Here is a 16,816-nt window from a genome sequence, read left to right as displayed (position 1 = left end):
GTTGTATTGGGTATGGCTATTTCGATTAGTTGTGTTAATCTCTTCTTTTTACTGGTGAGTATGATGTCAGGTTTGTTATGTGGTGTTGTTTTATGTTATAATGGTTCTGTTCCAGTATAATTTGTATTCATCATTCTCCAGTACATTTTGTGGTGCATACTTGTATGTGGGAACGTGTTGTTTTATTAGTTTATGTTGTAAGGCAAGCTGTTGATGTATTGTTTTTGCTACATTGTCATGTCTTCTGGGGTATTCTGTATTTGCTAGTATTGTACATCCGCTTGTGATGTGATCTACTGTTTCTATTTGTTGTTTGCAAAGTCTGCATTTATCTGTTGTGGTATTGGGATCTTTAATAATATGCTTGCTGTAATATCTGGTGTTTATTGTTTGATCCTGTATTGCAATCATGAATCCTTCCATCTCACTGTATATATTGCCTTTTCTTAGCCATGTGTTGGATGCGTCTTGATCAATGTGTGGCTGTGTTAGATGATACGGGTGCTTGCCATGTAGTGTTTTCTTTTTCCAATTTACTTTCTTTGTATCTGTTGATGTTATGTGATCTAAAGGGTTGTAGAAGTGGTTATGAAATTGCAGTGGTGTAGCCAATGTATTCATATGAGTGATTGCTTTGTGTATTTTGCTAGTTTCTGCTTGTTCTATAAAGAATTTTCTTAAATTATCTACATGTCCATAGTGTAGGTTTTTTATGTCTGTAAATCCCCTTCCTCCTTCCTTTCTGCTTAATGTGAATCTTTCTGTTGCTGAATGTATGTGATGTATTCTATATTTGTGGCATTGTGATTGTGTAAGTGTATTGAGTGCTTCTAGGTCTGTGTTACCCCATTTCACTACTCCAAATGAGTAGGTCAGTATTGGTATAGCATAAGTATTTATAGCTTTTGTCTTGTTTCTTGCTGTCAATTCTGTTTCCAGTATTTTTGTTAGTCTTTGTCTATATTTTTCTTTTAGTTCTTCTTTAATATTTGTATTAACTATTCCTATTTTTGTCTGTATCCTAGATATTTATAGGCATCTGTTTTTTCCATCGCTTCTATGCAGTCACTGTGGTTATCCAATATGTAATCTTCTTGTTTAGTGTGTTTTCCCTTGACTATGCTGTTTTTCTTACATTTGTCTGTTCCAAAAGCCATATTTATATCATTGCTGAATACTTCTGTTATCTCTAGCAATTGGTTGAGTTGTTGATTTGTTGCTGCCAGTAGTTTTAGATCATCCATGTATAGCAAATGTGTGATTTTGTGTTGGTATGTTCCAGTAATATTGTATCCATAATTTGTATTATTTAGCATGTTGGATAGTGGGTTCAGAGCAAGGCAGAACCAGAAAGGACTTAATGAATCTCCTTGGTATATTCCACGCTTAATCTGTATTGACTGTGATGTGACATTATTTGAATTTGTTTGGATATTAAGTATGGTTTTCCAATTTTTCATTACTATGTTTAGGAACTGTATCAATTTAGGGTCTACTTTATTATTATTATTATTATTATTATTATTATTATTTAAAATTAAAAAAAATAATGCAGGGAAAGGATGGCAAATAGAATATTAAAATTAAGAAGTATGGGTCAATATGAAAATAATGATCAAATGTATGTGTTTGGAAGAAATAAACACATTTTTATACAAAGCAAAAATTTAATCTTAAAAACCAAGTTATTAGGAAGGGGTCCTGGGGTCTGAATGACCTGTCCTTCATTTTTAACCTTTTCCGATCTATCATTCTCTCCTCTAAGGTGAAAGCACTAATAGTTCAGAAAGGTGGGACAGTATCATGTACTTTTATGTGTATCAGTAGTACTAAATATTCTCCCCCCTGATGGTGACCAGTGATCAGCAAAACTGTCTCATAATTTTAGTTTTCTTGACTAATTTTTCTTTTGATATAATATTAAGAACTGTATGATGTATTCAGAACAGTTTATTTGTAATGTGTCTGAAATTTGTAATATTTGCAGCTTTTGGGTATACTGAAAAGCATTTGATGTTAAATGAAGTATTATTTAATATTTGGTGCTCGCTGGGATTATGTGGAATCTTGCTGCATTTGGCACTGAGCTTTGCTTTTTCTTGAATCAGTTAGCTTGTGCTCCTCTGTCCAGGGAACATCACATCTAATTTTTGGCTGTTCGCCTCAATTTAGCTCTTTTGTCACTTTTTCTGTAGCACAGCTCTGTCAAAAATGTCTTTGAGCTTGACTGATATTTGAAGGACTTCGTTGATAGTTGTACACCAAAGCTTAGGGGGTTACAGGTAGCGTGTCAAAAATTCAAATATCTTTGTCAATGTTTTTCCTTCTATTCATTTGGGGTGACTATAAAATTGTACTTTCATTTTGAAAACATATCTGTGAGCTTCCTCCTTTAAAATATATTCTTGTTACTGGAGTCTGGTATTATTATAATGGTTTTGTGCTCTTTTCTTCTCCAGCTCTCTGAGGAGTCATTTATTGCTATGCAGGAACAGCATTACAGCTGCATACAAAGTCATTGGATTCAGAAATGTTGTATAACAATCCTGAGGTTTTGGAAAAGGCATTTCTATTGTAGATTGCTTCTGATGTAGGCTATATAAAGCTTGCAAAACAATTCATGTAGGAAAAAAAAAGTAGCTTCAAGCTTTCAACAACTGTATAATGAGAGCATTAAATGGAATATGATACTGTGTAATATATCAGTATGATACCACTTTGAGTATGAGGGAGGAGGGACAAATAAGAGAGAAGCAGGAACAATCTAGGTTTGAATCAATGCATGTGGAATTAATCATACCATTATTGATTTTTCAGGAGACAATATAAATTCCAAATGTAAATTAGAAAAAAGTACATGCCTGAGTATGACAACAGATGAAAATTTAACATGCTACCATCTACCACTTCTTAATTCATCTAAAGATGTTGAGGCCTGCACCACTTTGGAGACATATGACTACTTCAAAAACAGTGAAAAAGCATTTATTGTAACATACCTTGCTTGTGGAGTTCTCATAATTGGTAAGTTACTTGAACTTTATTGAAAAATACGTAAAAAATAACTCAGTTTTTCATCTGATATGTACAAAAATACAGTTAATTGTGTGAATTCTTAATTTCTTGAAGTTCAGAAAGCTGCCAGACATGTTGTAAATCTTGAAGGGTCTTCTCATTATGTATCTATTAAAATGAAATGTACGTCTAATCTAAGCTTTGTTTTCAATTTCATATGATTTACCATCTGGATTTTGAGGTGAACTGAGGATCTCTTGACAGCAATTATACAGCATCTTAGGACAGACATTAACAGTTAATTTAGGTGTGTCTTGGCAAAATATGGGCTATAATATTTATGTTATATACATAATACCTCGGTGACTGATATTCAACTTCAGCTTTGTGCATGTACGTGACATGTGTTAAGGTAGTGTAAGTAGTGATTCACTAGCTTCAGCATGGCCACAAGGAATAAGGCTTGTTCTGTTACCTTCAGTTGTTATTCTAATGCCCATATGGTGTACTGTGACCAACATTTTTAAGTAGCAAGATCAAACTGAATGGCACATTCACAGCATAGATGTGACAGGCAAACACTTTACACAACTGTTGAAAATAGGACCTGTTTAAACCCAAGACCTTTTTACTTAAATAGGCTTGGGTTAGAATGTCGTGTCCCATCCTCCATTTTCTGAAGTGTCAGCTATAATTGATGAGCTATGGATTCAAAACTGTAAGAAGAGCAATAAATCAAAACATGATCTACAAACAAAGAGTCTTCACTGTGCTGTTTATCAGAATGGTAAAGAGATCAACACTTAAAATGCTCCCTTTAGGGACACTATTGTGCAAAGTTACTCGATAGTGTGTCTGTTATTTGGTAAGGGCATTTTTACTCTGAAAGGAATGATTCCAATATAACTGACACACTTCCACATGGTGTTGTACAAGGGTTGGTTTACACTTAATTTTGTTTTACGCTAACTAAGCCTTTCTGTGCTTGGCTGATGGATGCACTTTCTCAACATAGTTTCCATTAATCTGCATACACTTGCACCAGAGATGTGAAAACTCCTGTAGGCCCTCCTCAAACCACTTTCAATGAGTCTGTCAAACTTACCACAGGACAAATGCTAGCAGTTCCTAAGTGTCTGCAAAATGGTGTCCACACAGAGGTACCTTCATAGTCCTGAATAGGTGGTAATCAGAAGGGGCCAAGTCAGAACCATATGGCAAGTAGAGCAGTACCTGGAATCCCTTGTCAGTGCGGTTATCCGAAACATACGGGGATGAGGGTTGTGTTGCAAGAGCATTTCTTTTGCTCATTTTCCAGGGTGGTTCTGCTGAACTGCATGGCAAGACTCATCGAGAGTTGCGTCACACAATTCAAAAGAAATAATCAGGAAAATGGGCCAAAGAAGTGCTCTTGCAACACAACGCTAATCCCCACAAATTTCGTATAACCACAGCTGCAATCATTCTGGGATTCCAGGTACTGCCACACCCACCACATTCTTCTGACTTGGCTCCTTCCAATTATCACCTATTCAGGCCTATGAAGGTACCTAGGAGCTGCAAGCAGCTGTCCTGCGACGGGTGCGACAGACTCAATGAATGTGGTTTGAGGAGGGCCTGCAGGAGTTTCCACATCTGTGCTCCAATGCATGCAGCTTAATGGAGACTCTGTTAAGAACGTGCTTGTATCAGGCAAGGCACAGAGATGCTTCATGAGCATAAAACAAAATAAAGGTAAACCAAACTAACACACCTCGTACAACACCCTGTGGAAGTACAACTCAGCCAGTTTCACTAATGGAACTTCTGCGACAGCGTGTCAGTTATATTGAAATACTTCCTTGCACAATAGACATTATATTACCAAATAAGAGAAACATTCTCGAGCAACTTTATATAAAAGAATAGTGTCCCTGAAGGAGGCATTTTAAGTGTTGCTCTCTTTACCATACTTATCAGTACAATGAGCACAGTGAAGACTTCTTGGATTGTAGATAATTTTTTTATTTATTGCTCTTCTTACAGCAATGGCAGTTGGAGACTTCTAGCATAAGGAGTCACCCTCATCTGCCAACAACTTGTCAAAGAGGACAGAGGAGTGGACAGTGTTTCAGGGCAACTTCTTGCCCTTGGGTTGGGAAATTGCCCCTACAAGGCAGAATAACTGGCCAAGATCAATGTCATGAGGATGCAGAAGACAATGGAAACCATTACATTAAAACACATAGGACATGTAGCCTTAACAGAAAAAGTGTCCATAGAGGAGATAGCCATGAGGGAAAGATCGAATAGTCAACAAAAGAGTAATGTTCTACAAGTCAGACTATGGAATGTCAGAAGTTTCAAAGTAGTAGGAAAGCTAGAAAATCTGCAAATTCAAATGCTTAATCTACGTTTAATGAAGGCCAGTAAAGTGAAATAGAAAGAAGATACTGATTTTTGCACAGGTGAATATAGAGTACTACCAAGAACAGCGAGAAATGGTATAATGGGAGTAGTATTCATTATGAACAGGAAGGTAGGGCAGAGAGTAAGTTAGTGTGAACAGTTCAGTGACAGACTTGTGCTCATCAGAAGCTGCAGCAAACCAACGCCAATGACAATAATTCAAGTATACATGCTGATGTTATGAGCAGATGACAATGTAGAGGATGAATACAAGGATATCGAATGAGTAATTCAGTATGTGAAGGGAGATGATAATCTAATAATAATGGGGGATTAGAATGCAGCAGCAGGTGATAGAACAGAAGAAAGGTTTATGGGAAATATGTGCTTGCTAGAAGGAATGAGAGAGGAGTAAGACTAATTGAGTTCTGCAATAAAATTCAGCCAGTAACAGTGATTATATTTTTCAAAAATCACAAGAGGGGAATTTGTACTTGGAAAATACCAAGAACCACAGAAAGATTCCAGCTTGATTACATCATGATCAGAAACAGGTTCTGAAATCAGATAAAGGATTCTAAGGCATATCCAGGAGCGAACAGAGACTTGGATCACAATTTAGTATTACAGTAAAAATGAAATTTGAGAGAACTGTCTGGAAGAATCAACATGGAAAGAAGTAGGATACTTAACTTCTAAGTAATAATGAGATGCGTTCGAAATTCTCTAAGGCTGAAGATTAGCAATACACTTAACGAAACTTCCTGGCAGATTAAAACTGTGTGCCCGACCGACAATCGAACTCGGGACCTTTGCCTTTCGCGGGCAAGTGCTCTACCATCTGAGCTACCAAAGCACGACTCACGCCCGGTCCTCACAGCTTTACTTCTGCCAGTATCTCGTCTGCTACCTTTCAGGAGTGCTAATTCTGCAAGGTTCGCAGGAGAGCTTCTGTAAAGTTTGGAAGGTAGGAGACGAGATACTGGCAGAAGTAAAGCTGTGAGGACCGGGCGTGAGTCGTGCTTCGGTAGCTCAGATGGTAGAGCACTTGCCAGCGAAAGGCAAAGGTCCCGAGTTCGAGTCTCGGTCGGGCACACAGTTTTAATCTGCCAGGAAGTTTCATATCAGCGCACACTCCGCTGCAGAGTGAAAATCTCATTCTTAAAAATACTTAACATTCAAACTGGTAACCATGTAGTAAGACCCCCCATGTTAACCCCCACCCCCAACCCAATTTTTCTTCCAGTGATGTATCAGGGGTGTTTGATTCCAATTGCTAGGACTTATGTTTCTGTTGGCTGTCCTGGGAGGTGAACCCCCCCTGCAGATAAGTACAAGTCAGTACATGTACTGCTCAGCCCCCACTCCCAAATTTGTAATGTAGATATTATTCAACAGATTTGCAGTGAGGGTAGTATCAGAGGAAAACCCAGCCAACAAGGAAAAAAATTGTTAGGAAACTGTGTGTTACTCTTGCAACAACACCATAATGTTTTTTCTCTTCCTTTTTTAACTATTGGCTGTCACTTCCTTCTGCAGTTTTCAAAATGTTAATTTCTTATTTACAAAACTAGAAATAAAATATGAAAACATAAATTTTAAAAACTGAAGAAAATCTCCTACATTCTCGAGGTAACAATAGATATGAAACATTGTACATCCAATTGCCAAACTCCAATGTTGTACTGAACAGGCACATATCAAAAAAAGTTTTGCATCACCTCGGTTCCGAGAGTTTCAGAACCCTACAGAAAATTGGAAGTGAGATCAACATAAACCTCATTTCTGCCCTTTTCACTGCTCATGAAAACCGGACATTGCTTGTTGTACCACCATACAGTGAGACCTCCAGAGGTGGTGGTCCAGATTGCTGTACACACCGGTACCTCTAATACCCAGTAGCATGACGTCTTGCACTGATTCATGCCTGTATTCGTCGTGGCATACTATCGACAAGTTCATCAAGACACTGTTGGTCCAGACTGTCCGACTCCTCAATGGCAATTCGGCGTATATCCCTCTGAGTGGCTGGTAGGTCACGTCGTCCATAAACAGCCCTTTACAATCTATCCCAGGCATGTTTGATAGGGATCATGTCTGGATAACATGCTAGTAACTCTAGTCGAGTGATGTCATTATCCTGAGGGAAGTCATTCACAAGATGTGCTCGAAGGGAGGTGCGAATTGTCATCCATGAAGGCGAATGCCTATCAGCTTGACTGGGTTGCCTCCGACGATTGTCTGGTTGAAGGCATATGCGACACTAATCGGTGAAGAGAACATGATGTCAATCCTGAGCGCTCCATTCGGCACGTTACTGAGACGATCTGTACCGTGCTGCATGGTGTCGTGGTTGCAAAGACGGACCTCACCATGGACGTCGGGAGTGGAGATGTGCATCATGCAGCCTACTGCGCACAGTTTGAGTCTTAACACGACGTCCTTTGGCTGCATGAAAAGCATTACACAACGTGGTGGCATTGCTGTCAGCATTCCCCTGAGCCATCATCTGTAGGTAGCAGTCATTCACTGCAGTAGTAGCCCCTGGGCGGCCTGAGCGAGGCATGTCATTGACAGTTCCTGTGTCTCTGTATCTCCTCCGTGTCTGAACATCACCACTTTGGTTCACTCCTAAACACCTGGACACTTCCCTTGTTGAGAGCCCTTCCTGGCAGTAACTAACAATGTGGACGCAATCTAACTGCGGTACTGACTGTCTAGGCATGGTTGAACTACAGACAACACGAGCCGTGTATCTCATTCCCGGTGGAATGACTGGAACTAATCGGCTGTCGGGCCCCCTCCGTCTAATAGGCTCTGCTCATGCACGGTTGTTTAAATCTTTGGGTGAGTTTAGTGACATCTCTGAACAGTCAAAGGGACTGTGTCTGTAATACAACATCCACAGTCAACTTCTATCTTCAGGAGTTCTGTGAACTGGGGTGATGCAAAACTTTTTTTGATGTGTGTAGATACAAAGAAACAAACTGAGGATGAGGACAGGTTAACCAAACAGGTAGCTGTAAGACTTGCGACCAAAATAATGCTGTAAAACAAATGAAGAATTTATAATGAAAATGTTTTTAACCTTCCCACAAGATATTTCAAAAATATGTTTTCATAAGGTGTGGACAAGATAAAACTTCCTGCAAAAGGAAGAAAAATTAGAGTTTACCATTCAGTCGACAACATGTTCATTACAGACAGAGTAGAAGTTCAGGGAAGGAAATTGGCCATACTTTCTTCAAAGAGACCATATTGGCAATGTCTGTAAACCACTGAAAACCTAAATCTGGATGGTCAGATGGAGGATTTGAACTGCCATATTCCGAAACTGAGTCTGGTGTCTTCCCACAGTGCCATTCCGCCCATTAAAGTTTCCTGGAAAACCACATACAGTTTCCTCCCCTAGATACCTACTTAATAGTAAATTAAATCTGTTGGTGGCTAAGAGAACTGACAACTCTGAAGTGGCCCCAAGACACGCTGGGAAGAATCTGTGTAATAAGTTACAAAGTCAACAACAATGGGCATAACATTCAAGACTAAACAATGGAAACGTCAGGATGGAATAACAACAAATAGAAAAAACAATATTGCTACTTACCACAGGGAGGCAGGGTTGGACACTGACAGGTACAATTGGGGGGGGGGGGGGGGGGGGGGAGATCCCTTCCATACAGCCAGGCCATCCGATGATGGCGTATCTGCAGTGACAAAGACTCCCTTGCCCAGTGTGCCGAGTGTCTCACCAAGGCCTTCACAGACAGGCACTATCCCCCAGACCTAGTCTGGAAAGAGATCTCTTGTGCTATTTCCCCACACACCTCCAAACCACCCAAAACCCTAACACCAGCCACAAAGGAGTGCCCCCTTGCATCAACCAGTACCACCCCAGAGTGGAACAACTGAACCACATACTTTGCCAGGGCTTTATTACCTGTCATCAATGCCCTGAAATGAGCAACATCCTACCCGAGATCCTTCCCACCCCTCCTAAAGTGGTGTTCCACTGCCCACCCAAGCTCCACCACATCCTAGTCCATATCAATGCCACTCACAATCCCAACCCCTAGCCACAAGTATCATATCCCTGTGGAAGACCCAGGTGCAAGACCCACCCAATCTACCCACCTGACACTTTCTATTCCACTCAAAACAAATTTTCCGACCCCATCAGAGGGCAGACCACCTGCGAAAGCAGCCGTGTCGTTTACTAGCTCTGCTGCAATCATTGCCCCACTTTTCATGTCAGCATGACTACCAACCTGCTATCCACCAGGACGAATGGCCACCACCGAGCTGTTGCCGAGACCAAAGTAGACAACCGTGCCGTACAACGTGCAGCTAGGAACATAACATGCTTGATTTTGAGGGCTTCTTCACTATCCAAACTGTCTGGATCCAGTCCTCCACCACCAGCTTTTCTGAACTGCACAGATGGGACTTCTTCTCATGACACATTCTCCGCTCCCATAATTATCCTGCCTCAACCTGTCGTAACATAATGTCCCCACACCCTCTACCCAAAAGTTTCCATCCTCTCCATCTTATCACCTGTTCTCCATTATCATCTCCCACCATTTGTTTGCTACCCTCTGCCATCGCACCCGCCCATCTTTGCCCGCTTATCTCTTTTTTCACTGCATTTTCCCCACCTCCCTGCTCCACAACCCCCTGAGGCTGCACCGGTTTTCATTCAAGTCTCTAAACACTCTCCCGCACAGAGCTCCTCTCTTCCCCTCCCGTACACAGCTATTATCTGTTCTTCTTCCCTGCCACCTATTGCCAGAACTGCCAGAGTTGGCAGTCTTGTGCACGAGATGTGCTTACTTGTGTGAATGAATGGTGCACATTTCTCTTTTTGCTCCGAAGGCTGTAGTCAAAAGCTTACATGTAAGTGTCTTTTAACTGTGGTGGTCTGCAGCTTAGTGTGTCATCTTTACGGTATGTAGCAATCTATCTTTTCCAACATTGTTATAAAAAAAAATGTACATATATCCATGGTGTTAATTAATTAACTAGTATGTGGGAAACCTCTGAGGAGTGGACAGCAAACTTTAATTGAAGTAAAACATTCATATATACACATGGTCTTTAGATATGGGCAAACACATTCATCCTTGGGAACTAGTTCACTGGTGATCACTCTTTTTTTGGGAACTGTTCATTTTTACTCGTTCACCATTTATTTGTGCTTGGTATTTTGTTCTTATGAAAAATTGACAATTAGCAGCATAGGTGACTGACAATGGAAGGCGCCAACAGAGGGCACTTGCCTCCCCAAGAGAGGGCACTTGCCTCCCCCCTGGTGTACAGAGTTTTTATTCATTACACCCAGTCATCTCTAGGCAGGTGAAAATCCCTGACCTCACGGGGAATCGAACACGGGACCCTGTGCTCGGGAAGCGAGAACGCGAACACGGGACCCTGTGCTCGGGAAGCGAGAACTCGAACACGGGACCCTGTGCTCGGGAAGCGAGAACGCGAACACGGGACCCTGTGCTCGGGAAGCGAGAACGCGAACACGGGACCCTGTGCTCGGGAAGCGAGAACGCGAACACGGGACCCTGTGCTCGGGAAGCGAGAACGCGAACACGGGACCCTGTGCTCGGGAAGCGAGAACGCGAACACGGGACCCTGTGCTCGGGAAGCGAGAACGCGAACACGGGACCCTGTGCTCGGGAAGCGAGAACGCGAACACGGGACCCTGTGCTCGGGAAGCGAGAACGCGAACACGGGACCCTGTGCTCGGGAAGCGAGAACGCGAACACGGGACCCTGTGCTCGGGAAGCGAGAACGTGACCGCGAGACCAATGGCTGCAGACGCTGATCATGGTGAAAAGGGAGGAAGTTGTAGGTTAGTATCAGTGGGGCTTTTGGAAAGGTAATATCCAATAGCAGCAAGGCCACAGCCATTGAGGATGGTAGTTTAGAAAGAGGTAGCATCGATAGTGACAAGCTGGGTGCCTAAGGAACATAAAGTATGGAGAGTCAGTAGAGAAAATGGTTTGTGTCTTTTATATAAGAGGGTATGTTACAGGTAATAGGCTGGAAATGTTGTCAACAAGGGAAGAGATGTGGACGCAGTAACCAGCCACAATGCGGTGTCCTGGGAGACTGGGTTTATGTACTTTAGGAAACATGTAGAAGGTAGGAGTGTGGAGAGTGGTGAGGAGAGAGAGAAAGTTAGGGGAGAGGTTCTGGAATGGACCTAAGGATCTGATGAGGGACTGGAGATCCTGCTAGATACCTGGAATGGGTGTGACTGTGGAAGGGTTTTTAGATGGGTGTATTTGACAGATGGCAAAGTCCCTCCACCAGGTAACACCTGTGGTTCAAAGCCATGGTGATGAAGCCTTTGTCGACAGGTATGACTATGAGGTGGAGATTAGTTTCAAGTGGTAGATTGTGTTTCTTTCCATGGACGTGAGGTTGGTTTCCATGTCGAGGGGTTTGGGGAATGGTAGCGAGGCAGTGGTCGAGGTTACAAATTATGGAAAGATAACACAGGATAATTTGGGGGCAGTGGGTGTGTATCACAGTTAGATAGAGGAGAAAACTGAGTCAGGCAGAGTTTAATATTAGTTTTGCATTGAATCTGATTGGCAGGGTTAGTAGTGAAAAAGTGTTTCTGCTTTAGGGGAAGAGAGAAAACCTTTAACAAGCCTAGCAAGTTTAAATTTGGGAGAGGGGCAAAAGATAAGCCGTTTGACAAGGACAGAAACTTCTGTAGGATTGAGGTTTTTGGAGAACAGGTTCATGACACTGTTGCAGGTCTGTTCAGACTCTGGATTCTGCGCGATGGCAGCTCGGAAACCCTGGAGGAGTAGTAAATGTAGGGCTTGTGGACCAACACCTTCAATCTATTATCCATAATCTTGCCTGCTATGTATAAGACACGAACCGCTTCCTCTGCCAAATCACCATAGCTCCTGTTTCTTAACACCTGGCACCCTGCTCCTTAGTGTTGGTACCACCTCCTTCTGCACTAAAATGCTCAATGCCCGTGGCATTGCCGCTATTGAACACTACCTTTCACAATGCCTAACAGACACGAAACCCAAGACCTCCTTCCTTGGCACCATGGCCAACTACATCATCATAATCCACAATCCTTTCAAGGCATTATCTATTACAAAAATCTGTGATACAGCAACAGGCACCTGCATGACACCATCCTATTCCAACGTATCACGGATCATCTACAGGATCCCTTCCTGACCAACCAGAACCCCTCACTGATTCAGTTCAATGATGACATATTCATGACCTGCACCAAGATTCAGGACACCAACTCCACATACCCTAGCATTCTCAACTTCTCCCCCATTTGATTCACCTGCTCCTCCTCAGCCCAAGACACCTTCCTTGACACCGACCCCCACCGCAAGGATGGCTACATCAGTACCTGTGTCCATGTCAAACATATCATATCAACTACCAACAATAACACATTTTGACAGCTGCCACCCTATCTACACCCATGTCTATAGTGATGAGTGGTCCCTCTCCAAATATGTCAAGGTCTCGCACAGCCTCACACAGAAGACTTGTCTTCCTATTCACCTGCCATACCCAACATGCCCACTGTCTGGCCAAAGAACAGCACACTCTCCTAACTCAGTACAACCCAGGAATGCAGCAAATGAATCTCATTCTCTGCCAGACTTTTGACTACCCCTTATTGCACTTCGAAATGGGAAGCCTCCCCATTACTCTCTCCACCCCTCCCACAGTGGTATTCTGTCATCTGCCCAACCTATGTAACATCGTTGTCCATCCCTGTTCCACTCTTGCTCCCAATGCCCTGCCCCCTGATATCTTCCTACTACCCTGTATGCCAGCCTTGTCACAGGCATCTCCTTCCCCACCAAAGGTAGGGCCGGCTGTGAAAGCAGCCATGTGATCTACCAACACAGACGCAACCACTATGCTACCTTCTACGTGGGAACTACCACTAACAAGCCATCTGTCTCCATGAATGACCACTGCCAAACTGTGGCCAAGAGGCAGCTGGACTGCTGAGTTGCTGACTGTGCTACCTATCACAGTGTTTTTCACTTTAATGACTGCTTCACAGCCTGTGCTACCTGCATCCTCCCACTAACACCAGTTTTTCTGAACTGCACAGGTGGGGCTCTCCCTGCAACATAACCTACATTCCTGTAACCTGCCTGGCCTCAAACCTCCACTAGCCCTTTCCCCTTCCTATTCGCACTCCTGACCTACACACACTTACCATCCTACTAGTGCACTTGCATAGTCTTTCCCCTTCTCTGCCTCCCCCTCCCTTCCACCCCCCCTCCCCCACATATCCTTTTGATGCTGTAACTACCAGCCCACTGTTCTGTCAAGCCATGTCCCTATACACTCCCACAGACAGCATTAGCATCTTTCTGCAACCCTACACTGCTATTCCTTCCCCTTCTCCCCCCCATCCCCCTCTGTTCTGTACCACCACTACCCTCCCCAGTGAAGATTGCTTCTCATCTCAGACACAGTCACAGTTGGATATTAGCACCCGGATGTGAGTGGCATGTTTGTGAGAGTTATACATGTATTTATGTATGTGATTTTCTTTCATGTATGTCTGACGAAGGACTTAGTTCGATAGCTAATAATATCTATGAGTACTTTTTCATTCGGCCTGTCAGCCACTCAACACCTACTCTATGTGGTAAGGAGCATACTGTTGTTATTCCACCAAGGATTTTCCATTGTTCGAGGATACAATCAGAAATATGACTTTCGAAGTCAGCTACATTTCTGCCTTACGTGGGTGCTCTTTCCATGTTAAAGGTAGACTGGGTACTTGAGAAACACCTTGTAAAAGTGATCTTCCCTCCTCCTATGAAGACTGCAGGCCTACTCGTTTCTGTGAAGGATGACTCGTCACTGCAACAGGCGGATGTGGACCAGATTCAGTGTTGGAACATTACATACATGCAATTCACTTAACGAACTACAGCAACATGGTTTTAACATCCACATTATTGTTTTGAGAGTCAGTGTTTAACGAAGCCATGGAGATTTGATTAGTAGACTATTTAATAAATCATGATAGTAGTTTTAATTTGAGCAAGGGACGAGATCTGGCCCTTGCTATAACTAATTCTCCATGTAGTTTTAGTAACCAAAAGATACACAGAGAAAGATTTAGCCATTTGAGCACTTTCTTCACTTGGCACAGCAGGTACACACCTATGAGGTACAGACCAGAATTTGTGGTGTGTGTTGGTGCTACAATGGCTCATGTAAGTCCACTTTTGGCATTACATCAATATCTCTTGGTTCAAAATAAAATAATAATAATAATAATAATACTCCAAGAATGGCCAGAATTTATGCAGCAGAAATATCAGTGGAAGAGCTGAAACTTGAGTGGCTGCTGGACAGAATCTTTTTTTCAATCATTCATAATGCCACGAGAAGGACTGATGTTTTAAAAAACAGAGTCATCACAAATTGAACGAGGCGCAGGTAGGAAGTCAGCCATGCCTTCTTCACATTATGTTCTGACAGTTACCTTAAGAACCTTAGAGAATGAACATGAAACAAGAAAGATGGTAAGAGGAAACACACCAAAAATAGAACAGTTGTAAAGATGGCATTAAACCCCCTTAGTGTTCAAAGTATGTGAAGACCCTAATGCATGATGAATAACAGATAAATTGTAAAGTGTATAACCACAGCAAAGTAGACACTGATTGAAATAAGATTTGCTTACAGGGGAGCAATGTGCGAAACTTTTGAAAACTATGATAAAAATTTCCTGTCGTAGAACATCTCCCAAAACCCTAAGATGTATTCATCATTGTGAATATCAGTTACACAAGTATTAGTTTCCAGACATTTGTGTACAAGACAGGTCACAAAATATACAGTTTGTTGTTGTTGTGGTCTTCAGTCCTGAGACTGGTTTGATGCAGCTCTCCATGCTACTCTATCCTGTGCAAGCTTCTTCATCTCCCAGTACCTACTGCAACCTACATCCTTCTGAATCTGCTTAGTGTATTGATCTCTTGGTCTCCCTCTACGATTTTTACCCTCCACGCTGCCCTCCAATGCTAAATTTGTGATCCCTTGATGCCTCAAAACATGTCCTACCAACCGATCCCTTCTTCTAGTCAAGTTATGCCACAAACTTCTCTTCTCCCCAATCCTATTCAATACCTCCTCATTAGTTACGTGATCTACCCACCTTATATTCAGCATTCTTCTGTAACACCACATTTCGAAAGCTTCTATTCTCTTCTTGTCCAAACTGGTTGTCGTCCATGTTTCACTTCCATACATGGCTACACTCCATACAAATACTTTCAGAAACGACTTCCTGACACTTAAATCTATACTCGATGTTAACAAATTTCTCTTCTTCAGAAACGATTTCCTTGCCATTGCCAGTCTACATTTTATATCCTCTCTACTTCGACCATCATCAGTTATTTTACTCCCTAAATAGCAAAACTCCTTTACTACTTTAAGTGTCTCATTTCCTAATCTAATCCCCTCAGCATCACCCGATTTAATTTGGCTACATTCCATTATCCTCGTTTTGCTTTTGTTGATGTTCATCTTATATCCTCCTTTCAAGACACTGTCCATTCCGTTCAACTGCTCTTCCAAGTCCTTTGCTGTCTCTGACAGAATTACAATGTCATCGGCGAACCTCAAAGTTTTTACTTCTTCTCCATGAATTTTAATACCTACTCCAAATTTTTCTTTTGTTTCCTTTACTGCTTGCTCAATATACAGATTGAATAACATCGGGGAGAGGCTACAACCCTGTCTCACTCCTTTCCCAACCACTGCTTCCCTTTCATGCCCCTCGACTCTTATAACTGCCATCTGGTTTCTGTACAAATTGTAAATAGCCTTTCGCTCCCTGTATTTTACCCCTGCTACCTTCAGAATTTGAAAGAGAGTATTCCAGTTAACATTGTCAAAAGCTTTCTCTAAGTCTACAAATGCTAGAAACGTACGTTTGCCTTTTCTTAATCTTTCTTCTAAGATAAGTCGTAAGGTTAGTATTGCCTCACGTGTTCCAACATTTCTACGGAATCCAAACTGATCTTCTCCGAGGTCCGCTTCTACCAGTTTTTCCATTCGTCTGTAAAGAATTCGCGTTAGTATTTTGCAGCTGTGACTTATTAAACTGATAGTTCGGTAATTTTCACATCTGTCAACACCTGCTTTCTTTGGTATTGGAATTATTATATTCTTCTTGAAGTCTGTGGGTATTTCGCCAGTCTCATACATCTTGCTCACCAGATGGTAGAGTTTTGTCATGACTGGCTCTCCCAAGGCCATCAGTAGTTCTAATGGAATGTTGTCTACTCCCGGGGCCTTGTTTCGACTCAGGTCTTTCAGTGCTCTGTCAAACTCTTCACGCAGTATCTTATCCCCCATT

The 16,816-nt window shown here is 42.1% G+C and overlaps 2 protein-coding genes across 5 annotated transcripts in view; one reads left to right on the top strand and one right to left on the bottom strand.

Annotated features, from left to right (window-relative positions):
* LOC126199021 (GPI mannosyltransferase 2) overlaps positions 1–16,816 on the bottom strand; it is a 253,063-nt gene that overhangs the window by 80,885 nt on the left and 155,362 nt on the right. The window contains exon 1 of one of the 3 annotated variants that reach the window (XM_049935713.1): positions 14,182–14,305. The exons of the other annotated variants lie outside the window; for them this stretch is intronic. The gene's annotated coding sequence lies outside the window, so the exon portion shown is untranslated. Of the gene's footprint in view, positions 1–14,181; positions 14,306–16,816 lie in introns of those variants that run through there. 3 annotated transcript variants of the gene reach the window in all.
* Positions 1–16,816, top strand: part of LOC126199020 (dual oxidase-like) — a 246,332-nt gene that overhangs the window by 78,848 nt on the left and 150,668 nt on the right. For both annotated transcript variants that reach the window (XM_049935710.1, XM_049935709.1), the window contains exon 14: positions 2,818–3,024. In XM_049935710.1, the coding sequence (XP_049791667.1) occupies positions 2,818–3,024 (207 nt within the window). The remainder of the gene's footprint in view (positions 1–2,817; positions 3,025–16,816) is intronic.

Source organism: Schistocerca nitens, chromosome 8, assembly GCF_023898315.1.
Source record: "Schistocerca nitens isolate TAMUIC-IGC-003100 chromosome 8, iqSchNite1.1, whole genome shotgun sequence".
NCBI lineage: Eukaryota > Metazoa > Arthropoda > Insecta > Orthoptera > Acrididae > Schistocerca > Schistocerca nitens.
The sequence above is the reverse complement of the archived record's forward strand: the minus strand, read 5'-3'. Positions and strand labels throughout refer to the sequence as shown.